Source organism: Cryptomeria japonica, chromosome 4 (genome assembly GCF_030272615.1).
Source record: "Cryptomeria japonica chromosome 4, Sugi_1.0, whole genome shotgun sequence".
Taxonomy (NCBI): domain Eukaryota; kingdom Viridiplantae; phylum Streptophyta; class Pinopsida; order Cupressales; family Cupressaceae; genus Cryptomeria; species Cryptomeria japonica.
The window spans coordinates 331,752,310-331,777,937 of record NC_081408.1 but is presented as its reverse complement, the minus strand read 5'-3'; the positions used below and the strand labels follow the sequence as shown (position 1 = coordinate 331,777,937).

The window sequence follows — 25,628 nt, the reverse complement described above, 5'->3', positions numbered from 1 at the left end:
CGAGGGGCGCTGCCCCAGGACCCCGCGAGGGGCGCTGCCCCTCGACCCCGAGGGGGCGCTGCCCCCAGACCCCCAATTTATTTTGAGCTACAGAAGACCACGGGAAGTGTTGTGGTTTTCCGTATTGTGAGAAAGAAGCCTGCAGCTAAGCATTGGCGGGGAAGCCATAAGTCGTAGAGGGAGACGGATTTGGAGGTTGGGAACAAACAGAGTTTGAGGGAAGGCATTGCAGGTTTGCGCAGTGGTATGACACCAGGGAGTTATTCAGTTCAGTTTTTAGCCTTTGGGGAGTGTGATGGAGGATTTGAGGCGTCTCCTAGCATTTGTGCCAGCGGATTGTGGCCACCTCCAGGCATGACTGGTACGCTTTGAGGAACTCGGAGTATGTCTCGGCTGGACGTGAGGTTGCCTTGGTGGATGCACAGAGGGCTCGGGAGGAGCTGTCCACCAGGTTGGAGGCAATAGTCACGTGAGACTTAGTTCAGCGTACCCAGGAGTTGGATGCCGGGAGAGCAGCACGGGTGGCTATCGAGGACAAATTGGCTAGGGAGATAGTATCAATTGAGTAGCAGTTGGTGGAAGCTGAGACTGAAAAACGTGTTTTGCAGACAAGTTTGGGTTAGGCATAGGAGGACTGTGATGGCAAAAGAAGCAATATTGGTGAAATCCGCACTTGAGCATCGGATGGTAGCAGAAAAGGGTTTTCAGGCGAGGACGCAGGAAGTGTATAAGATCCGGGCCCGACTGGCGTCAGTAGTTTCTGCCGTTCATCTCTATTTTGTATTAAGTCGTCGGAGTCGACTTCTTTTTTTTGGGGGGATGATGTTGATGGGAATAATCATTATGTTATGTTGTTATATTATTTTTATGTTGTCGTCGGTAATAATGAGTTACGGCGGTCAGTTAGTTAGCCGACGGGTAGGTAGTTGGAGTCGCGACGGTTGTGTCGTACCCCTTCGGGTATTATATATTGTGTACCTTTTCTTCGAAGTATGATCATGTTAGTAGTGTCAGATGTAATGTTATAAGCACTTATTGTACATGGACTGTGGAATTAATATATAGGCTGGTTATTTAATATATTTCCATTATGTTCTGTGCATTTACTTTCTGCATTTAACCGTTTACCCGAGAGGGCAAACAATAGCCTTCTAGGATGAGTATGCAATAGTTTGGTGTTTTTTTGATGCATATACATGAATTTAATGCGAGAAATGCACACCTACATCAGACTGATATTTTTTCACACAATTGGTATACAACTCGAAGATTGAAGCAACAACATAAGAACTATATGTAACCTTATTCCTTCTTATTATTCAAGACAATAGACTGAATACAAAATGTCAAAACAATGGCCAAGACTCCTGGCTTACAATGAAGTATGATTCAGAGTACTAATGGCAACCATTAACTCATGCATACATAACTGAAACTCAATGAAAAACAATGCCAAAAGAACAGCTCCAACGCCTCCTTTCAAGCATCAAATATCATCAATGCCCTCCTCCAAAGAGGGCGCTTCAATCTAGGAGTGATTCGATGCACCAAAGTGAAGATATGAGCAAAATCGTGGGATATGGCAAGTCTGGTCGAACTTGTATCAGACCTGATATATGTTTGAATCATCCCGAATTTCACCTCCAATATGCTTTCTTAGGAATCACCTATCCCTTCTTATATTGTAGATGCAAGCATGGTTGTTAATTCACCCAAGAGCTGAAGTTTTCTCCAAAATCGTCCACCATGAATGTTGATGTCAAACCTCAATAAACTCAGTATGGACTGAAGTATCCTTCACTCTCAATTGCAATCTTCCTTCGGAGGATCTTTCACCACCTCAGTTACCCTATCAATGGGAGGAGGTATCGTTCCCAAAGACAAATAGATCTGCAGAACAAATATCAATTCCTGGCTGCTCAACAATGAGGCTGCCTTCTCTATTTATTCTTTACCTTTTAGAGGTCAACCTCCTTCTAGAAGAAATAAAATAATATTTAATTGATCTTTCTAGAAGATTCCCCTTAAATAATAATAATGTTATTTAAGTGACTTTATTATTAAATTGTAGTTTAGATAATTAAAATATCATTATGAATATAAAGTGCAACACACGTGACATTATATGTGAGAACACATTATCTTACTTAAAATCATATTAAAATGGAATGTGAAGCCACAAGCAACTTCCCAGTCGACCCTCTCATCAACCTTTTGGCTTACGAGGATTAAGTAATAGGCCAAACTCTTCTGCAGACTGATCCTCATGAAAATGGGGACATTACAATCCATCCTCCTTGAAATTGTTTGTCCCCAAGCAATCTCAGCTGCAATGCCAACACTAACACCACCAACTGAATTTGCTGTATCAACTCAATAGCTGATGTGAACCATGCCAAAGAAAGATGTGCAATGGGAATCCAAGTAGGGCAGCCATTGATCAATGACGAATCTAAGAAGATTAAATCACCAACCAACAAGTAGATAGCTGCCATATAAGAAATGGGTAACAGATCCAAAGATGGATTATGGTTGCCTTCATTACCCTCCAAGGACAACTCTTGAGTGGCTGATCCACTATGAGTGTCATCACAAAAATCATCATTACCCTCAAAATAATGTTCAACCTCAAAATTTCCAGAATTAGACAAACTTTGTCTATCATGAATGTGTTGAAGATGGAGCTTGGTTTGTTGAACCGACAACTTGGCTTGCTTTGCCCTTTCTAGGCATCCATCAATCAACCTTTGGGACTGCTCCATATCAGTTGTTCCAAAGTGCTTGAAACTTGTCCTGAAATGAGATGCAACATCAAAATTTCCATGTCCTCTACTTGCATCATGTGTACCAATTTACCAACCATGGTAACACTTATGTAACTCCCTTTTCCATAATTAAAGGTTGCCATATCATGAGAGAGTGAAGACATACCACTGCTGTTCATGTACAGAAAATAGGGACTGATTTGAACTTGTTTGTCCTTGCCTTCGTATTCCTCATGTGACGATGTGGTTACCTCATGTTGATGTAAGAAGTATGACTGCTGTTATCGAAATCAGAATAATTGTCATACCATTGTGTAAAGTCTTTACCCTTTTCAAGCACCTCTTCAATGCAAGCTTCATGCCCCACACTTGTAGACTCATCTTCACAATTTCTTCCATGTGTAAGTACTGCGATCTCATAAGAATTGTGGAACATAATGCTGCTGTCCTCAAACAAATCAGTGATGATATCATGCCATTGTAAAGTGTTACCTTCATCATGAGTTATCAAAACACTAGTGGCTGCTCCACTAAGAAGAGGATCAACTTTCACATCCACCCAAGTCTGATATAAAAAATCAGAATGCTCATGATTTTGTTTCCTTATCGTTTTAGGGATTTTTTCTTTGTTGTAGAAACTTGCCTTATTCAAAGGAACTATGTTGAGTTTGTAATGTGTTTCGTTTGTACACTTATGGTATTGAGTTAAAAGGGTAACTTGACTGACACTTCTCGAAGTCTATCCCCTAGTTATATCATAATGCAAAGTATATTTAATTTACACCTGGAATAAGTCTGAGTTATTGATGGGGCATTCATATTTGAGACTCCGCTTCAATTCTTATAAAAAGTTTATTTTATACATTCTAAAAGGAGTGATGCCCCTTACAGACATCTTCTTTATTAATAGTCACCACCTTAAAAGCAAATCACATCTCTTCATGACAAATAATTTTTCTTTAGTAATTGCACCTCCTCCTTGCATTCTAAAAACTTTGCAATTAACAGAGCTTTACCTTTTGACAAATATTTCCTTTGGACTACGAATCGCCCTTCATTAAACTTTCTTCTTATTCTCTTTTCAAATCTACTATAACTCTTGTTAATTAAATGGTTATTGTTTGATTATTCACAAAAGAATCAAATGTACATATAGCAATTACAAAGATGATGTTTCCTAAAGAAACAATCGTTCATTGAGCACGAAATTAGAAAGAAACTAATTACATTAAAATCACAATATTGACCAAGTAATAAATACATATGCTAAAATATTCTAATACCCTCCCTTAATGGTCAATTTGTCAACTACACCAAGTTGCCCCCTAAATTTTACCAACTTGTCCGGGCTCAGCGACTTGGTGAGGATGTCTGCAATTTGATCCTCAATTGGAACATATTGCAACTAAACTGATTAGTCTTCTACAAGTTGGTGGATGAAATGACAACGAAGCTCTGCATGCTTGGTTCTTTCATGGAAGATTGGATTTTTGGCAAGTTTGAGCAACCCTTGATTGCCACAAAAGAGGGGTGAAGGCCCTGCTTGAGACATTTGCATGTCAGAAAGCATCCTTTGAAGGCAAATTGCCTCAGAAGCTGCTTTAACCATTCTCCGATATTTTGTTTCGATCGAGGAAAGAGCTACCACCTGTTGAGTCTTTCTAGTCCATGTGACTGCACCTGTTCTTAGACTAAAGACATACCTCGATGTAGACTTCCTGTCATCAACAAAACTTGCCCAATCTGAGTCTATGTAACCAATAAGTCTAGGGTCTTTGCTTCTACCATACATAATGCCAAAGTTAGAAGTGCCCTTCACATATCTCAACAAAGGCTTCGCTGCATAATTGATGTTAGGTCTAGTGGCGGGAGATAGATGAGAATGCCCACTAGTTGCCTGAACGCTGATTCGTCCACCATAGGTGAATCTAAATTGGCTGACAACTTCAGCCCTTTTTCCATAGGTGTTGAGGTAGGTTTGCAATCCTGCATCCAAAACTTATCAAGCAGACTCCTGGCATACTTCAATTGAGAAATAAAGATACTGCCATCAGTCTACCAAACCTCAACACCTAAACAATAACGCAGAAGTTCCAAGTTTGTTAGGTCAAAGGATTGGCACAAACTCTGTTTGATCGCCTCGATCAAAAGTGCTGAACTACCAGTGATAATCAGATCATCAACATAGATGACAAGTAGACTAATATCAACACCATTAGTTTTGACATACAAATTGGAATCAAAAGGACTCCTTTGAAAGCCTTAATCATTGAGGTACTTATCAATTTTTATGTGCCAAGCTCGAGGAGCTTGTTTCGGGCCATAGAGTGCTTTCACTAGTCTGCATACCCAGTGTTCTTTACCGACAACCTTGAATCTTGGAGGTGACGTCATATAGACTTCTTCCTACAACTCACCATTGAGGGATGCACTCTTGATGTCCATTTAATGGACTTTCCAACCAAACTGGGCTGACATGGCAAGGACAAGACGAATTGTACTCATTTTGGCTATAGGAGCAAAAGTCTCCTCATGGTCAATGCCCTCTTTTTGTGAGAACCCCTGAGCAACTAACCACGTATTGTACTTATCAAGGGTTCCATAAGCCTTATACTTAACTTTATACACCCATTTGTAGCCAATGGGCTTTTTCTTGGGTGGAAGATCAGAGAGGACCTATGTTGTTTTTCAGAAGACTGTGATGTTCAACTTCCATAGCCTGTTCCCACTCAGGTATACCTTTAGCCTCTGAATATGTTTGAGGCTCATAAACACTTGGAATGTTGGCCATGAGAGCAAAATTAACTGTATGTTGCTGTTTGCCCTTGTTTCTAAATGATCTACCCTCAATGAGCTCATTATCATGAAGATCACCAATAGTCTTGGCCCAGCACTTAGGCTAGAGAGTAGAAGTACCAACATCTAAAACAGGTGGATCAACATCACCAGGAATGTTAATAACAAAGTCATCGAGATGTTTCTCAAGATTCTCCTAAGCAAAGTTAGGTGGAGCAACAACATGCCGAGGAGACTCCACACCTTTAGAGTCAAAGTCTGCAAAATCCCTCCCATTAGGTGGACCTAAGAGAAGACAAACATCCAAATCCTTAGCCTTTAGAGGCTGATCCTCAGGGATCAAAACAGGAGAAGAGAGCTGAAAAGGCCCTCATTCTTCATAAAAAACAATGTCCTGACTGAATATTAGACGTCCATAGTCTACATCAATCAACTGGTAAGCTTTGTGATTATCATTGTATGCAGTGAACATGAGTTGCTAACTCTTAGAATCTAGCGTTTGGAATCCAAACATAAGCTGTAGAGCCAAAAAATTTTAGTTGGCTGATTTTGGGCTTTCTACTAGACCAGGCTTCCTCCAGAGTCTTCTTCTTCACGGCCTGTGTGGGAGACCGGTTCAAAAGATAGACAGCAGCGTAGATTGCTTCTGCCCAAAATTTCTTTGGAACACTTCTATGTTCCAACATGGATCGAGCCATCTCAATTATTGTGCAGTTTCTCTCTCAACAACACCATTTTGCTGAGGGGTGTAAGGTGTGGTAAGCTGGTGCTTAATGCCATGTTGTGCACAAAAGTCGAAAAAATCAGAAGAACAAAATCCCCCCCCATTATATGACCTTGGAGTTATTATTTGCTGCCCAGACTCTTTTTCTACCAAGGCCTTAAACTTCTAAAACATGCTAAACACCTCTGATTTTTGTTTAAGAAAATATGTCCACATTTTGCGACTAAAATCACTAACAAATAACATAAATACTTGGACCCAGTAACTTAGGAGTATTCATCGGACCACAAATGCCAGCATGAACCAATTGCAATACCTTGAAGCTCGCCAAGAATCACCATCCGTGAATGGAGTCCGATGTTGCTTTCTAGCCTGACAAGCTCTGTAAAGTTTGTGATTCTGAGTCTGAATCTCAGGTAGACCAACAACAGATCCTCCCGAACTAGCTGAGAGAGATAGTGTATGTTCAGATGCCCATACCATTGATGCCAGAGATTGCTGATGGAAGAACTTTCCGTGGCCATGGCATGCTCCTGAGAATCATCAGTGTCAACAAGTCTATAAAGATCGTGATCCTCAATACCCACAACAACTGTAGCATGAGTTTTTCGATCAACAATACTACATTTGTGCGAATTGAACACCCCATCAAGCCGAGGAGAGTGTCTCATAATCTGACTGACAGAGAGAAGGTTGAGTTCGATGCCTGGAACATAGTATACATTGAGGAAAATTAAATTCCTCCCTCCAGATTGAATCTACACATTGCCCTTGTCGGCGATAGTATACTCTTCCCCTCCTCCAAAGATCACAAAATCGTGGAAAGGCTGATATTTTGTGAACTAGTCACTTCGATGAGTGAAGTGTCAAGAAGCACTTGAATCAATATACCAAGCAGAGGACTTCACATGATCTGCAGGTCTTTTAGCCATAAAGGCATAAAAGGCAGATTCCTTCTGCTTAGTGTGCTTTGCAACATTAGCTTTCTGCTGAAACTCTCGCTGCTTCTTCTATTCAGAAGCCAAGCGTGACCGACAGTCTTTCTTCATGTGACCATACTTGTGGCAATAATTACACTGAATGTTCTTCTTGTTAGAGCTGTCCTGGGATTGACTTGAACCTTTCTGCTAAGAGGACTGACTTTTCCCTCTATCCTTAGCGAAGGATTTAGCGGAAAAGCCTTGCTCTGTAGAGGACGAACTAGCACCGCTTCCAAATTGCTGTTTCCAGTGATCCTGCTGTAGAAGTTTGTTGCACAACTCTAGAAACTTCAAGTCAACATTAGTTGAAGTAACGTTGAGCGTCTCAATAAAGTGCTCATAAGACTTTGGTAGACTTTTTAGAGTGATGACTACCATGTCTTCTTCCTCCATCTTCCGACCAATCGCTTCCAACTGATCATGGATGTCCTTGATTTTTCATGAGATGCTCCTACAAAGGCATCTGTTTAGGCATCATGATGGAAAACAGTTGGTTCTTTAGAAAGAATGCACAACTTTTATCTAATGTTTCGTGGAGATCCTTCAGATGGGTGCAGATCTCTGTAGCTGTCTTGCCTGATAGCACTTTAGGTAGTTGATCATTAGTAACTGAAAGTTTGATAAGCATCACGGCTTTCTGGTCGCACTCATCAAATTTTTCCTGGTCCTATCCAACTATTGTAGGACGATATTCTGAACCCATAACGGGTTTGTCAAGGCAGCGATATTAAAAAATTGTCATCATTTGTTGCTTCCAAGTGTTGTAGTTTCCGTTGTTGAACCTCTGACTGCTTTCCAACATAATGTTGGTCAAAGACGCCACCTTTCACGCTTTTCGATGTAGAAAAATGAGGTAAATAGAAGAGGTAAAAATCTAAGTGCACGAAATATGAGGCATGGATCCCAATGCATTGAAAAACAAAGGCAAATTTAAGCACAAAAAATGAGGCAAAACAAATCTGCTTGCACAAGTCCCAATGCACGGATTTTTGAGGACCCAATTTTTTTTCTAAACAACCCAACATTTTTTTTTTTGAAAAATTTGTGCCTTGGCCGCAAGAAATAAACCAGTCACTACCAGATAAGCCCTAGATCGGCAAACAAAGGCGAAATGACTAGGCACGGGCGATAAAGAGCTGAAAACCCCGTCGTGGAATAGAGAGCAGAAAACCCAGTTCGCGGATTAGAGAGCAGAAAACCCAGTTCGCGGAACAAAGAGCTGAAAACCTCGATCACGTGGGCGTTTTAGGAGGTCGCAGGAAAAAAAACCCTGTTGCAAAATAAAAATAAAAATACAGAGCCGCACACCCCAAGTGCCATCGCTGTGAAACCCTCGACTGACAAAAAAACGGTTGGTGCAGAGCAAAAAATTGCCCAAAAATCTTTCACGCCACACAAAAAACAACCAAATATGGGTTGCAAAAACTAGAAAATCATGAAGCAGAACTCAGGGGGTTGCGGGTTGAAGAAATACATGACACGGGATGAGCAAAACTGAAGGTGAAACACAAATGCGAGCCACATACGCGAGCCAAAAACACAGACGCACGAAAAGATGAAGGTGAATCCCTTGCATCGATAGACAACTAAGAATCACACCAGTTAGTGATAAAAAAACGCAGACCAAAGACAATCCCAAAAACCCTTCACAAAACAGTCACGCAATTTAAAAATTGCAGATTACAGACAAAAGAAACAAAACTTGAAGAAATTCAAAAAAATTCTTAGAAGAGGCCAAGAAAGTTTTCCCATTTTGATACCATGTTAATTAAATGGTAATTGCTTGATTATTCACAAAAGAATCAAATGTACATATAACAATTACAAAGATGATGTTTCCTAAAGAAACAATCATTCAGTAAGAACGAAATTAGAAAGAAACTTTTTCACTAAAATTACAATATTGACAATTAAATTAATAGATATGCTAAATTATTCTAATAATTTTGATATAAGTTCTTTACTATCTATTTTGAATTTTCCTTCAAATCTACATATACTTCTTTGGATATTCTTTCCTTTATATATGAGATTGCTGATGTACATAGATATATCTTTTTTTATAACACATGTACTCCACACCCCACACCACTATAAATCCTAGTCTCCATCTATACCTTCAAGGAATGCGACTCTTTATTGAGGGACACTATTTCCTAAAAGTTATGCCTTCCAAAAGGGAGGCAACCTTTACAAACAAATCTATTTGTATTGACATCTGCCATTTAACAATTTGTTTGTTAATAAACACTCTTCCTAAAACCGCACCCTTCCATGTCGATGGAGTCATACCTATTGGAGATATCTCATTGCATCTTTAATCGCTGACTAAAGATCTGTTAATAACCTTTGCTGCCTTTTCATTTTGGAAAGTACTTTGTTCATTTATTTATAAAACATCCGCTACCTTTACATCAGTTGCTGCACATTATCCTTAAGTCATTGATTTTGATGTCTAATGACCTTAATACATTATTTGTATATAATCGCTTATTAATCCCATAACCATTACTCTTTTGTTATGTGAGTTGTTGATCAATATCTGTATCATGGGCTACGACTATCGATGCAAGAGGAATGAAGTGGTGGTTTTTTTTTATGTATCATGGAGCCATACTTCTATACCAAGCAATTTTGTAATAATATCCAATAGACCAGGATTGCTTTTAGACAACCACCATTGCTGCACAGATGAGTTTGATCATCAATTATCTTTATGAAATCACACCTTTCCACTGCTTGTAGAATGAAATCGCTGCTATATATGAACTCTATTAATAAGGATCGCTACTGTCTTTACATGTTAATATAATTGCTACTTTGGTAGCTTTGATCACCACTTCATGCTGCTATTTATGATTTTACTCGATCGTTGTCCTCCTTAACCTCTCCTTTATTCTCTTCTTAATGTCTTGAGAGAGTCAATGTGGCAAGGAAAATCGACCATTATTTGTTGTTTGTTATAACCATAAATTGCTACCTTGTTCTCAATAAAGTCACTGTCATAAGGTTGAGGTAGTTGGTCATATCAAAGAAACCTTGCCCCGTACTCTTTTTGAAAGAGTCTCAACATATATACAACTTGCTTGGGTGCATCAATTGTTTTTATACTAATTGCTATACCTATCATTGCAGCTCCTTATCGGTGAAAATAATACTTGATATGGTTGCAGCTCGTAGACATTATATGTCCCTTCATAGCTATACTTGATTCTCAACTTTTTGATCATATCTCCTCTTGCGAATCGATCGGAAGTTTGTTTGCCACATAATGGCCACACTCACTTGCAATCATTTTTAAAGAATGAGGTCTTCCCTTTGGCTCTTGAGGTTGAATCAGTCCTCTCTTACGATTGATGATCCTCTTCTTCTTTTTGTAAAAGTTTTGTTATTGTGTTTGCTCAACTTCTGTAATTGTTTTGGGAACTTCTGTAATTGTTTTGAGAACCAACTAGAGTTTTGCATTGAGAGGATGTTGGCACCATAATGTTCCTTTCTCGTAGTTTGCATTCGTATTGTAAGATAACTGGAAATACATCAGGTATGAATCAAAGACGGAGCATACACATGAAAACACAAAGCATACACATAAAAATACGTATTGTTAGATTCCTTTATATTGACTAGGATGATTTATTGATTCATCTTTACCCTACAGGATGGCAGGATCAAAGCTCTGATACCTTTTGTAATGCCTCCTACTAGGAGGCTGCCAATTTCCATTGAATAACATATATCACTATTCATTATTTTTTCCATAAATTAATTACCTAAACTAAATAACTATGTTTTCTCATAGTACAACTGATATTGTCCATATTCAACCCCAAGGCTTACTTCTTATTCCCAACCGTGGATGGGGATTTACTTGTCTAGGGCGCAATGACACCACCTCCATAATGAAGCCCAGATTTCAGGAACACCAGTCCATTCACCCTTAGGGCTCACCCGATATGTGATGGGTTTACTCTGCCTCTCCCTAACAATACCATGCCTCTCCTTATGGGGGGAAGAATTAGAATTGATTAAGTACTTAGACACTGAATATATTGATACCTCATTGTACCCTGAACATACATATATTCATATAAAAGAAATTAAACATAACTGATATATGTGATTGATTTTCCTATTACTGTCAAATATGAAACTATGAAATGTAAAGTCGAATGAAACATATTGCATTATAGCCATGTATATGCTTTTCTCAAATAAACTTATTGAAATATGATTATAAGAGAGTATTTTTGCACAAGTCAGACACAGCGTACCGGTCTGCTGTCCAAGACAATAATGGTAATAACTTGTTTGCAATCGAATACAGTTTCCAGATCCAATTTTCAGTCAATGGTAATATTATTCTCTATTTCTTTTTTTCTCCTTTTTTTTCCCTTTGTCCTTTTTGAATGCCCATTGCAAATGAATACTTGTCCCTTTTATATCTTCCCATATGAGGGAGGAGTCATGCTTTTTCATTATTTTGCCCATCTGAAAGAGTCACAACTCTTGACCCTTAATTACAATTTAATTATCTTTTATTAAAGTATTTTCTTTATTTATTTTTAATGATGATTTCCCTTAAATTAATATTAAATGACTCTTAATTAAACTACTGCCATCTTTTAGTCAGCTATCTAGAATCTAGTTTAAGACTGTAGTTTTGATTTAATCAGTAAGGCTGTGATCATGCTTTTATTAATGCTGTGATCTGGTACATTCCTTGACGGGGGCATGACAATTCTTTTTATCAAAGTGTCCATATTTCCTTTAAAATCTTTATTCAAAAAATTGTCTTAGAATTAAGACTTCACAATTTTTGAAATCACTAAAGCACAATGTGAATTTTGAAGTGAACCCACCAATGGATGGAATTAGGTTTTCGTCAATCCACCAAGAATAGGGCTTGCTGAACTTGAAAACACAAGCTCTCAAAGAAACTCTCAAGAAAATAACATGTCAAGGATGAGAAAATGACTTGCCTTCACCCCCTTTTAAAGGTCCAACAAAACTGTTTAGAAGAATAAGATTTAACCTCTTTAGAAGCTTTTAGAAATACTTTATTTAATAAAGTGACTTTATAATTTTTTTTTATTTTTCACTTAAGTCAGTTAAATTAATTTAAATAAAGTTACCCTTAAGATTTATTTTATTGGGACAACTTTAAAATAATTAATTTAATTTATACCCTTATAAGCTTCCACCTTACCCTATGGGAATAAAAATAGGCCAAATGACCCCGCTGGATGATTGCTCGAAAAAAGGGGACATTACAGTCCTCCATTCCTGGAACTACTTGTCTTCAAGAAGCAAACCCAGATGTTGCAGAATCAAGTACTCCTTGATTACCCTACTTCTCAGTCTATGCTCCCTCCCATCCAAGATAGCATCATGCACCAAAATCAACTTGCCCTCCTCATCTAATGATGGAATCTTTGGAGAAGATGTAGTGTGCTGCCCAAGCACTCTTTTGAGGCAAGATAAATGAAACACTATTCATTTTGCTAGCTTCAGTCAACTCTAGCTCATATGCAACTTTTCCAACTCTCCCCACAATCCTGCAGGGGCCATAGAATCGAGGCTTCAACTTTTCTGCACCACTCTTTTTTAATATAGACTGTTTGTACGAATGTAGGCCCAAGAAAACTAAATCACCAACCTCAAATGTCCTCTTAACCTTCTGCTTATTTGCATATATCTTATGCTAATTTTGTGCATGTAATATCCCCTGCTTGTATAGGACTGAAAATGCAAGGAAATATTATCAAACAATTGTTAGACAAACTGTTGTTCAAGTTTCAGACTATATAACCTGCGCGTCATGCGGTTTTGGACAGCTGTATAATGCTGCGTGTTATGCAGTTTGCCTTGGTTTTGCTTGCAGTGATTTCAAGGGATGATTGACCAACTAATTAAGCATACAAACATTATAATCATCTAGTTGACATTTTGTCAAACAATTGTCATGCATCCTCAGATTTGAACAACTTGTTACAGCATATATAAAACTCACAGCTTATTTATTTACTGCAGTCCTGATTATAAAATACTTAAGAGAGGGCCAAGACAAAAGATGACTGATGCAAATAAACACTTATAGCCAAATGACATTATGTCAAACAGTTGGCACACATGCTGATCATAAATGCACATTTACATCAAACATTAGGTTCCCAACAACAACCCTTATTGAATGCGTATTCCAAACAACTATGAACACCCAACTTTATGGCTTACAACATAATAGTTTTCAGAATTTTTTGAGTAACAATGGCAGCTAATTAACTGCTGCATACAACTGAAAACTCAATGATAAACAATGCCAAATGAACCTGGAATGAAGCGCCTAGGTGTAGTGATGAAGAAGCAAGCAATATCACACCACTATGTGCATTCACCTTGCCAAATCATGCCTTTTTCAAATTCGCCCCTGTTGTGATCTGCAGTCTGATAATAAATAAATACCAACACAAAAAGCCTCCTTTAAGAACTTAACTTCATCATGGTCCTTCCCAAAGGTGGGCGCTCCAATGAAAAGTAGATTTTGATGCCCAAGCAAGGAGATATGAGCAAAATCGTGATAAATGGTTGACTGGTATGAACTTGCTTCAGACTGAAATATGTTAACGCATGATAGCTTCGGTAAGATAAATGATTGAATGAGAGATAAAATGAAGTCTCTCATTCAATCATTTATCATATTGAAAACTATGATAAAACCTTCAAGCAATTAATTCCTCTTTGATAGCCATTCTACATTTGCATATAAACAACCTATTGATAATCATACTATGTATTTTGGTTATGTTCATCGATCTAATAAATCTTGTATTTAGATGTATATCGATTAACATAAATAATGATAAATAAATGATTAATGAAAACACCGATTAATATATATCGGGCTGCATATAATATATCGGATTGCATATGATATATCGGGTGGCAATATAACGAAGATCATTGATAGTTATCGGTGTGTTAGTCTACACCGATAGTTATCGGTTGTTAAGGCTAGCACACCAATAACTATCGGCTGTTAGCATTAAGCCAACACCGATAGACATCGTTTTAATACTACTCCCACACCGATTGGCATTAACGTTGAACATGCATTTGTTTAGTATAAACAAAGAGGCACGATCAAGTAATGTCTTGATCGGTCATGACCGATTAAGGCATTGCTTGACCGTGCCCCATTTGTTACATTCTTATATTGAGTGGCATTCATGAGATAGGACATAGAAAATATTAAATGCTCCTCCCACTTGCCATACAAAAGAAGATAGTCAGATTTATCATATAAATAGATAATACATAGATCAAGAAAATATAAACTAGAATATAACTTGCATATTGAATTGTAAATTGAACATCATTTACAAAATATAACCTACAACCGCCTCAAATCTCCTCCAAAAATAATCCTAGGGAAATCGCCTTGCCTTCTTTAATATGTAGATGCAAGTGTGGGTCAAAATGAGCCAAATCGTGGCTCTCCTCCAATCTGATATAAGTCTGAAAAACTGAGATTAAACTCAGAAATGAAGTAGATGTAATCAGCTCCTTGTAGACTAACAATGAGGTCCTATTGCCTCCAAATATCTCCAATGTCTTCTCAAGTTCGAACCTAGCAGTGTGGCCTTTGGGCACAAATCAAGCACAATTGAGATGACTGAAGTATCACCTCCTCCTATGCAACCCCTCGAGAGATCTTTCACTCCCTCAGTTCTGCTATTAATGGGAGTTTTTCGTTCCCAAAGACAAAGATCTGTAGAAACCCCTTGGTTCCACAAAACTCAATCAAAAACAAAACAATACCCAGGCTGCTTTGAAGCTCAACTAGGTCTCCCTTTATCCTTTTTCAGTCCATCTCTAGAAGCTTCTAGAAATAATATTAAAATAATATTATTTCACTTAACTGACTTTATGATATAATATTTAATTAAGTCACTTTATTAAATTAATTAAATATAAAGTCATCTTTTAATTTTTAATTTATTTGATAACTTTATAAATAATTAACTTAATACCATTAATTAAAATAATCAATTAAGCTATCCATGAAAAATAATAATAATTTGGACAACTTAACTAATTAAATAAATAAATTAATTCCTCTCTAGAAATGGGGACATTACAGTGCATGGTGTAGATTCCCCATAAATGGCTTAAGAATGTCTTGGCTATCTTGCATCAACTCTCTCGCCTTTATCATCAAATGCTAAGTCTACAAAAGAGATAGTGTCATACCCATACAAGGCTTTGAATGGTGAATTCCCGTTGACATGTAATAGGTAGTATTATAACAATGCTCTCCTAAATATAGCCACCCGAGCCAAGCCTTATTCCGTCCTACAATATGATTACATAGATACCCTTCAACCCATTTGTTTACAATCTTCGTTTGACCATTTGTATGTGGGTGGTAGCTAGTGCTCAGGGGCAACTCAGTACCAATCAATTTCTATAGCTCTTGCCAAAACACACCGAGAAATCTGCTATCCCAATTATTGACAATGTTCTTTCAACTTCTTTGGAAGTCCATGAAGTCTAAAAACCTCTCTAAAGAACAATTTTGCAACTTGAGGTTGTAATATCCCTTGGCTAATTTGACCCTGTTTCGCTTATTGAACCCCAAGGAATATTGTCAAACACTTGGCATACAATGTTTGAAGCCGTTGTAGTGAATTCTTTATTTGTCTTCTTTGGGTTTGTAGGCTGCAAATGAAGTTATGGAAAGCTTCTAACAATGCAAAGTTGTTATAGAAATGATATGCTAGTTGTTTTAGAGCTTACACACACATGAAATGACTAAAATTAACTAGTACAACTAGTAGACATTAAGACAAACACTTGTCATGCATCCCAAAGTACACCTACAGCCATTAGGCATTTAAGCAAACAGTTGGCATGAAAGCTAAGTGGCTGATCAATGTTGAATGTCACCTGGAATATCAATCGACCCCAATCTGTAGGTGATGAAGGTGGCTACAGGGGTTTGCAGAATGTAGAAGAAGCAGCCAAAGACTCCTTATTCAATCTTCATCATAAATCTAAACAAACATCTCCAATTTGGTCTCCACAAAGACCACAAAATTGGCAAGGTACTGTAGCGTTTACTGTTCACCGGTACTGTAGTGTTTACTATTCACAGGTACTGTAGCGATTTACTATTCACGGGTATTGTAGCGCACTGTTCATGCGCACTGTTCACAACACTGTAGCAGCAAATAAACCCTCTGTATGATGTTCTCAGTCTACCATATACATATGCCCTCAGCTATGCCAATAAATCTAAAAATAAATCCCCAATCAACACAATGTCAACTTCTGGATGAAGCCAACCCTAGGAGCAACTTCAGATGAATATCTCACACCCTTAGATTGCTGATGCAATGAAGTCTTCACGTTCTCCAATTCTGATACTCTGGACAAGCTGCAGAAACCCCAGCTTCTTCTCCAAAGCCAAGAGACAAGTCTTCTCATCAAAAATAACAATGATCAATCCCCCTTCTCTTCTTTTCATAAGCCTTATATATATATTTCCCATGAAGGTTTGATTTTCTCCAATAAGGCATTAAATCAATTAATGATATTAAATGACATTTAATGATATAATATTTTCACTTTGTCATTTAATATTTCACCTTGGTAAAAGAGCCACAATTAATTAATTAAATGGTCCCCTTTAATGATACTTGGACCCTTAAGTTATAATATAAAATTATATTATAACTTAATAATATAAGCTCAAAACATTAATGTTTATTTAAACTAAATAAACATTAATATCTCCACTAATACTCAACATTTTTAAACGCCGTCTGAGCTGGGAGCTGACATGATGAAGCTGCATATGACCATACCCCTTTACTAAAAATAGAAGGGGTCCATCTCTAACGTCTCAAACTTACTATAAATAGTAAGTATAGCAAATGAAGTCCAAATGATACCAAACGAAAGCCAGATCAAAACACACTGAACTCTAGAGCTGATACAAGCCTCGGGAGACCCTCTATCCATACTCATTAGCCTACGAGGGTCAGAATGATAGGCTAATCACCAAAAAACCATGTCTGCTAAAATGGGGACATTACAGAGGTGCCTTATGATCAGATGAAATAGCAAAGAAATGTGTATACTGAGTCAATTTGTCAATAGCCACATCTATGCAATCTATGCTTTGGATTTCGGAAGACCAGATTTAATCCATGGATATACGCTCCCACTTTAGCTTAGGAATAGGCGATGTCTGAAGTAAATCTGTAGTAAACATATGCTCAAGCTTGTTTTGCTGATTAGCCATACACTTTTAACATGTAGCAAGATATCATCCTTGAGATCCTTCCATTAGATTCTCTCCCTAATATGCTTGTAGGTGTTGAAGAACCTTGGATGTCTAGCTAGCAGGCTACAATGAAACGATCTCAAAATATTATCCTTCATCTGAGATTCAGGTACCAAATATATCTTGTCCTTGCAGTATATCACATTATCAATCACCTTAACCTATCAACTTGAATCTTGTCGTCCATGAGATTACATGCAAATGTATTCTTGGAATAAACCAAAAGGTGAGTCTTCCAATTAGCTGAAATCTCTGACATAGAGAAAAGTGTGGGTGTCCTAGATAGTGCACAACTATAACATTCTTTTCCCCTTAACATATTCAATATCGAAATCATATGCTTGAATTTTACTCACCCACTTGTGCTGCCACTCATTCAAATCCTTTTGCTCTAGAATGTATTTCAAACTGTTGTGCCAAAAAAAATTTCACTGACCAAATACTGCCTAAACTTTGCCAACACATGCATGATGGCAAGCATCTCCTTATCATAGGTGGAATATATCCACATCTCTCAAATTCCTACTCTCATAGGCTATGGGTTGCTTAGTTTGCATAAGTACAACACCTATCTCTTTACCCGTGTAATGTCCGCACTTTGAAATAAAATTTAATGGTAAATATTAATAATAAAATTAAAATTTAAAAGAAAATTTAAATTTAAATTGAAAATATAAAAGAATTTTTAATTAAAAATTAAATTAAGTTAATGAATGAACAAAAGACATGAAATGATAAGTTGCGACTCTCCCAAATATGAGGTATAAAAGGGAGAAGAGAGCCTCAAATTGAGAGGGGATAATTTAGGGGGTGAATCAGAAGTGCAAAACTGACTTTAATAAGAAGTGCAAATCTGATTGTGAAATGTTGTGTCCCTTTCAAAGGGCAGAAATAATGAAGAGTTGCACTCTTTCAAAGAGTGCTAATGGTGAAAGGGTGTGTCTCTTGCCAAAGGGCATACATGATGAAAAGGTGTGACCTTTCCCTCATATTGAGAGATATAAAGGAAAGGAATCAAAGTATCCAGTAACATCACCATCAATCAATTCAGATTAAAACTGTTATTAAGTTACAGGCAGTAACAGAGCTGATCATCTGATAAATGGTCATAGTTATACTGTAAATATAGTGGATACTACAATCTAATACATGAACATAATCAGATATAATAAGCATATAAATGTGATGGGAATTAATTCTAAATATAATGTGATGAATTTAACTTATAAAGCTGATAATGAATGTAATTTAATGCTGTCACAAAATCTGATATAACACAATAATTTGGACAATATAAGGACTGATTAATATGATGGTATAATAATGCTAAACTAAGGGAACTTGTAACCCTTGCAAGACTGTTATAAAATCATATTAATTGCAAATTCATTGCTTAATGTATGTGGGACCCTCTCTTAGGTATGCCACTCCATAGTGGATGCCTAACCCCTGCCACATGGAGCCAAGAGGGATGAAGCATCTGCTCTTGGGCTTAAGAGAGGAGGTGGTTGTGATGAGGGGGAATGGCAATATGACACCTCATTGGGTACACCACTCCATAATGGATGCTTAACACTTGCCACATGGAGCCAAGAGGGATGTAGCGTCTGCTCTTGGGCCTAGGGTGGAGGGTCTCTTAGACACCCTTTCCAGCTAGCCTACCCCAGTGCACTAAGAATTGGATAATAAAGAATGGCAACTAACCTACAAATCTGATTTTATCTAACAAATATAATACTAATGGAAGATAGTATACAAAGGTACTCCCATAAACTTAATCACCTATTTTAGATTTGGGCAAATTTAGGTTAATTTAAAGTATAACTAATTAGGGGACATTACAAAAACATTGGGTTGCCCATGCAACCTCACCATGTCTAAACAAAGCCTCCATCCTTTTCGCTATCACTATCCTTGGTGCACCATTTGCCAAAGCTCTCAACACTATCTTCCTCCCATCTTCCTCGAACTCCAATTGCATCTTTTGAAAAACCTAAATGCATCTACCAAGTGAATGTAACCATTGGATTCCTAGAACAACATTAGTCTTACCAATCCCAACCACATAAAAGTCATCAATGATTGTAGTCATCCAATTGAATGCTCTACTAAGAAATATCTTCTTAGTACAACTCATTTTGAACCCATCAACCACCATGAATGACACTAAATCCTGGAAAGTCCTCAACTTGCATTCCTCTCTTCACCACTAGACCCTCATCAATGAAATTATGAGTTGCTGCACTGTTAACTAAACATGTAACCCATTGTCACTTCAAGACTCCTCTCACTCTGAAAGGGTGATACTTAAGAACTCCCGATGATCTAGCAATAGTATCATATGCCTTATCTCTTGTAGCAATATCATCATGCTCTAATTTCTGCTCATGTTCGCTCACTGACTAGTGTCTACTACTCTTCATCAATGTTGGAAGTGACCTCTATACAGTGCGCTTTGCCTTTCCTGAGGAACTTGTGACTGGGTTCCCATGGTTCCTTGCAACAAAAACATAACTTCTTTCTATGCAGCTCATTGGTTGTCTCAAAGTACATCTTTGGTGGCGTATTCTTAGGTTGAGTGAAGGTTCTCCTAAATGGTTTATTATTCTTGAAATTCTTCTATTGGGATTGATGTGTAGGAGGTGTAGTCTCAAGATTAAGCACCATCTGGATAGCATCTTGTAGTGTACTAGGCTTGAAAATTTTCATCAAACCTCGCAAATTTGGATTCAACCCTTCTATTAATAGCATTAAAACTCTCTTTTTCGACATATCGGGAACCATAACAACCACCTTTTAGAACTCATTGATGTTGCTATCAACATCACCACTCTATCTAATCAATGCCAACTCATGGAAATACACCTCTACATCCTTTTGATCAAATCTAGCAATCAATTTGCTGCTGAACTCATCATAGGATTGTATCAAAGCATGGTTTTGTATCACCAAACCACGATGCCACCAATCATATGCTGCTCCGTCCAAATGCAAGGTTGTAAACTTAACTGCTTCCTCTTCTTGCATGTGTTTGAGTGTCAAAAATGTATCAAGCTTGTGTATCCAAGCACGTGCCATGCTTTTCCCATTGACATCAAAATTTGGAAGAGTTAATTACAAAGCATGTTGAACTTGATACTCCTTATATTGAATTTGTGGTTTTTGTTCCTATTTTGCCTTTTTCTTATCCTTGCACTGATTCATATATTGGTTCAATAACTCATTTCTGATCTCCTTAGGAAGTAATTGGTATTCATCATATATGTTTTTGTATCACTTCATTAACCAATGGCTTCTCCTTGGGTTGAGATGCTACCTCCTCTTTCCTTGGTATGAATGTAGGCTGGAAAGGTCTACCTGAACCACCTATATTAACTCTCCTTGGAATGTGATTACCTGCATTGCTACCATCACTGGTTTTATACTTTTTTTTATTCACTTTGAGTTAATTCATATTTTGTGACATTTGCCCAATGGCTGTAATCAACTGTTGTTGTGACTGCATAAATTGTTGCATCATTTGGTTTTGTCCACATGCAAGATAATTCAATATATTTTCTACACTAGGCTGGCCAAATCTCCTCTCAGTCCTATTTCGAGGACTCTCATTGCCTGAATCCTTCGATTCAATTTTTGTTGCAGCTGTTTGTGGCCGTCTTGCTACTAATGCTGCAGAGAATGTGCCCTCTTCTAGATATGGATTAGTTAACTGGAGCTGTCTTCTTTTTTATTCTCTTTCTGAATATCCTTTGGCCCTGCCACAAATGTACGTAACTCTCCAGGCTGGCAAGACTTTGTCTCTGATACCACATGCTGAGCCGCAACTCATATGGACCAACTAGGAATCAAACCTAGGACCTAGGAATCATATTTTGAGCCCCAAAATTGCCCAAAGCACAATTGGTCTTCCAAGCAGGCTACTCAATGGTATCACTCTGACAATGCAGGTCCTAAAGATAGCTTCAAGTGGAATCTATAAAACTCACCAAATTTTACTTGGCCTTGAATGGCAGGAAGTACATGATTCATATTAGATGCACCTGATTATCCATGTTCCTTTTTCTTTATCTATGTTTATGCTATCCTGTGGAGCTTTGTTTATAGCAGTGTAGCAATAATTTGGAAAAAATTGTGATTAACCATGACTTGGCCTTGCTGCCAGTTTTCCCCCTAAAATATCTCTGGTTTTTCAATAAATGTTTGGTCAATGAAATGTCATTTAATTGTGATCTTTTTAAGAGTTGTGAGTTGTCATGATTTTCAAAAATATCACAATTTAATTGGGATTTAATTGCAATTTTTGCTATAAAACCTGCATTTTGATCAATGCTGCTCATTTTACACTGATTTTGGCAAATTTTAGGTTTTTTTTGGCACACACTAACCCTAACCCGAATTTTACTAATTTTGAAAAAATCATCTTTTGGTTTTCTGAGTTATCCCCAAGAAAGATTTTTGAGACTATGGTTTATAGTTTGCTTTAGTCAGTGCTACTATTTTCTTTATTCTTCTTGTTAAACGTATTATGGTCTTTATGGGTGTTAGAGATGCTGTAGGTACTTAATGATTGTAATATTCTGCAGTCTCTTTAGCTCATTCTAGTCATCCATAGACAGTTTAATTTACTAAAATTTAATTTTTTCACATTTCTGCTACAATGACATATAATGCCTTGCCTTCAGGATTTAAGGCCATCTTTTGGGAAAATCAATCTTTGATGTTCTGCTAGATTCTGCCATTAATAGAAAGTAAGTTTATGACAATATTCACGTGGGTAATTTGTATGCTATGTGATATTTATACTTTTAATAACATTGCACTTGCATCTTAACTAATTTGCGTTATAACAGATACTATATGCAAATTTTTTTATTTGATTGTGCTTTAATTATCATAAATACTAAATGCTGTGTATTTGTGTGCCAGTTATTCAGCATGCATATTTGTTTTTTTTCTGCAGATCGTTGAATGATTCAATAAATGTTAAAGTGTTCAGTTGTCACTTTATACATAAAAGTATATCATGAATAGTGTGAAGCATGAACAACAATCTTCAAGGCCCTCAAGATCCCATCCGGATGACATCAAAACATCTCATCATAAAGATGGGGCAAAAGGCTCTGAGCTCTGGACAGATGGGCTACTCTGTGCTTATGAGCTTTTGTCTGGGAATAAGAAAAAAAGTAGAGATAGGTTGCGTTCTAAAAATCAAATAGCACCAGAGAAAATTGCTCAAGATATAACTAGGATCAGACAGTCTGATCCAAATAACTTGTCTAAAACCAATTTAAGCAGGGATTCAAAACTAGAGGAGACTACTATTGTTTCAACCGATAGGGAAGATCCACAACCAAGTTTACTAAATATTGAAGAAACAGCTGGAAATAAAGGCATGGTGATGCCGAGGGAAAGCCAAATTGCAAGAAAGAACAGAAATGTGGATACATTTCAAGAATGCTCTTGGGTCCCAATTGGATGGTCAAGACTATTGGAACTTGTCCAGATGGTTCAAGTTGACACAGAATGGACTTCTCAGCCAATAGAATACATTGAAGAAGAGGATACTCGTACTGTTGCCGATGTTGCAGCTCCATACTGGCAGAGACCAGCTGGGCCAACTTGGTGGTGCCATGTAATGGTAGGGCATCCAAAAATTGATTCCTGGTTAAAGAACTCTCAGTGGCTGCATCCTAAAATCAGTACTGCTCTAAGACATGAAAACCAATTAATTAGCGAGAGAATGAAGCACCTATTATATGAGGTAAAAGTCCCTTGTTTTTGAGTAGTTTTACCAGTTTTGCATTTGGGATGCGCTATTATATTTATGTTCTATATTGTTAGAAATTCTGCTCTCTTGTGAGATTCAATCCATGAATCATGATGTGAAGAAAGTACAAGGATGATCCTAGGACTATTGTTTGTACTTTGTTATCAACCCACCTTATTGATTGTATCACATTTCAGGTTCCAGTGCGTGTTGCTGGAGGACTATTGTTTGAATTGCTAGGACAGACAGTAGGTGACCCTCAAATTGAGGAAGATGACATTCCTATAGTACTTAGATCTTGGCAGGCTCAGAACTTTCTAGTCACAGCTTTGCATGTCAAAGGAACAGTGCCATATTTAAATGTTCTTGGAATTATCGAAGTTCAGGTAATAAACATTCCATTTGAAGAGTTTTTCAGGAATCTGGTGAAAGAGCTACCTAAACACACTGTTCCATCTTGTTTGTACATTTATTTTCATTTGTCTATATGATGATGTTAGAAATAACACACTTTGAAATTTTGAATAGACACATCTCTTTTGTCATTTCCACAATCTAATGTAAACAACATCTCTTTTGCAGGATCTTCTTCTAGCTGGAGGTGCCACAGCTCCCAAAACAGCACATGAACTGATTGCAAATTTAGCTTCTCGTCTTGCAAGATGGGATGATAGGTGCTTTTCATTATTTTTTTTTAAAAATTCAGAATTTCACTTATACATTTCTAGATAAATAGCCATTCCTAAATCGGATAATTGTAAACAAATTAAGTTTCTAAACTGGTTAATTTTTTGAAGAGTTGATCAGTGTATATATGACTGCTGAAATTGAATGCAAAACGCAGTTACTTATATGAAATTAAGTTTTATAGCATGCATATATGCTCATTGAAAGATGAGTGTTGTTAACCTCGTAAGTGTTTACCTCACTGGGTAAACAGGAAGAATACAGAAACTGAACAGTAATGCACAATGCAAATACAAGAGAAGTACCAGAATAAGCTTGCCATTAATGTCAAAGGATGTTCATATTATAATCTGTCGTCAATATTACATGTCCTCCAACACCCGGAGATGGTACAATATATGACAGCCGAAGGGGTGCGACACAACCGTCGCGACTCCAACTACCTACCCGTCGGCTAACTAACTGACCGCCGTAACACATTATTACCGACGACAACATAAACATAATATACCAACATAACATAATGATTATTCCCGTCAACATCATCCCCCCCAAGAAAAGAAGTCGACTCCGACGACTTAATACAAAATAGAGATGAACGGCAGGAACTACTGACGCCAGTCGGGCCCGGATCTTATACACTTGCTGCGTCCTCACCTGAAAACCCTTTTCTGCTACCATCTGATGCTCAAGTGCGGATTTCACCAATATTGCTTCCTTTGCCATCACAGTTCTCCTGGGCCTAACCCAAACTTGTCTGCAAAACACGTTTTTCAGTCTCAGCTTCCACCAACTGCTACTCAAATGATTCTGTCTCCCTAGCCAATTTGTCCTCGATAGCCACCCGTGCTGCTCTCTCGGCATCCAACTCCTGGGTACGCTGAACTAAGTCTCACGCGACTATTGCCTCCAACCTGGTGGTCAGCTCCTCCCAAGCCCTCTGTGCATCCACCAAGGCAACCTCACGTCCAGCCGAGACATACTCCGAGTTCCTCAAAGCGTACCAGTCATGCCTGGAGGTGGCCACAATCCGTTGGCACAAATGCTAGGAGCCACCTCAAATCCTCCATCACACTCCCCAAAGGCTAAAAACTGAACTGAATAACTCCCTGGTGTCATACAACTGCACAGACTTGCAATGCCTTCCGTCAAACTCTGTTTGTTCCCAACCTCCAAATCCGTCTCCCTCTACGGCTTATGGCTTCCCTGCCAATGCTTAGCTGCAGGCACAACACTTCCCGTGGTCTTCTGTAGCTCAAAATAAACTGGGGGTCTGGGGGCAACGCCCCCAGCGGGGTCGAGGGGCAGCACCCCCGCGGGGTCTGGGGCAGCGCCCCCGCGGGGTCTGGGGCAGCGCCCCTCGCGGGGTCCTGGGGCAGCGCCCCAGGTGCACCTCCGATCGTGCGGCTCCTCCGATCGTGCGGCTGCTTGGTCTACCTGTGGCGGTCGGCCCGTGCTTTACCCTTCGCATCACGTGGTGGCGTGGTGGTGCGGTGTTCGGCGTCTTCTTCCCTTTACTCCTTGCTGTGCGGTGATGGCGGTGTGGGGTTGTTTTGTTCTT

General features: G+C 38.2%; 1 protein-coding gene across 1 annotated transcript in view; it reads left to right on the top strand.

Moving 5' to 3' along the window:
- LOC131875120 (uncharacterized) overlaps nucleotides 1–24,112 on the top strand; it is a 47,761-nt gene extending 23,649 nt beyond the window's left edge. The window contains exons 2-4 of the mRNA XM_059219147.1: nucleotides 22,540–23,374; nucleotides 23,578–23,766; nucleotides 23,963–24,112. Of these exons, the coding sequence (XP_059075130.1) occupies nucleotides 22,637–23,374; nucleotides 23,578–23,766; nucleotides 23,963–24,112 (1,077 nt within the window). The 5' untranslated portion in view covers nucleotides 22,540–22,636. The remainder of the gene's footprint in view (nucleotides 1–22,539; nucleotides 23,375–23,577; nucleotides 23,767–23,962) is intronic.
- Nucleotides 24,113–25,628: the final 1,516 nt, after the last annotated feature.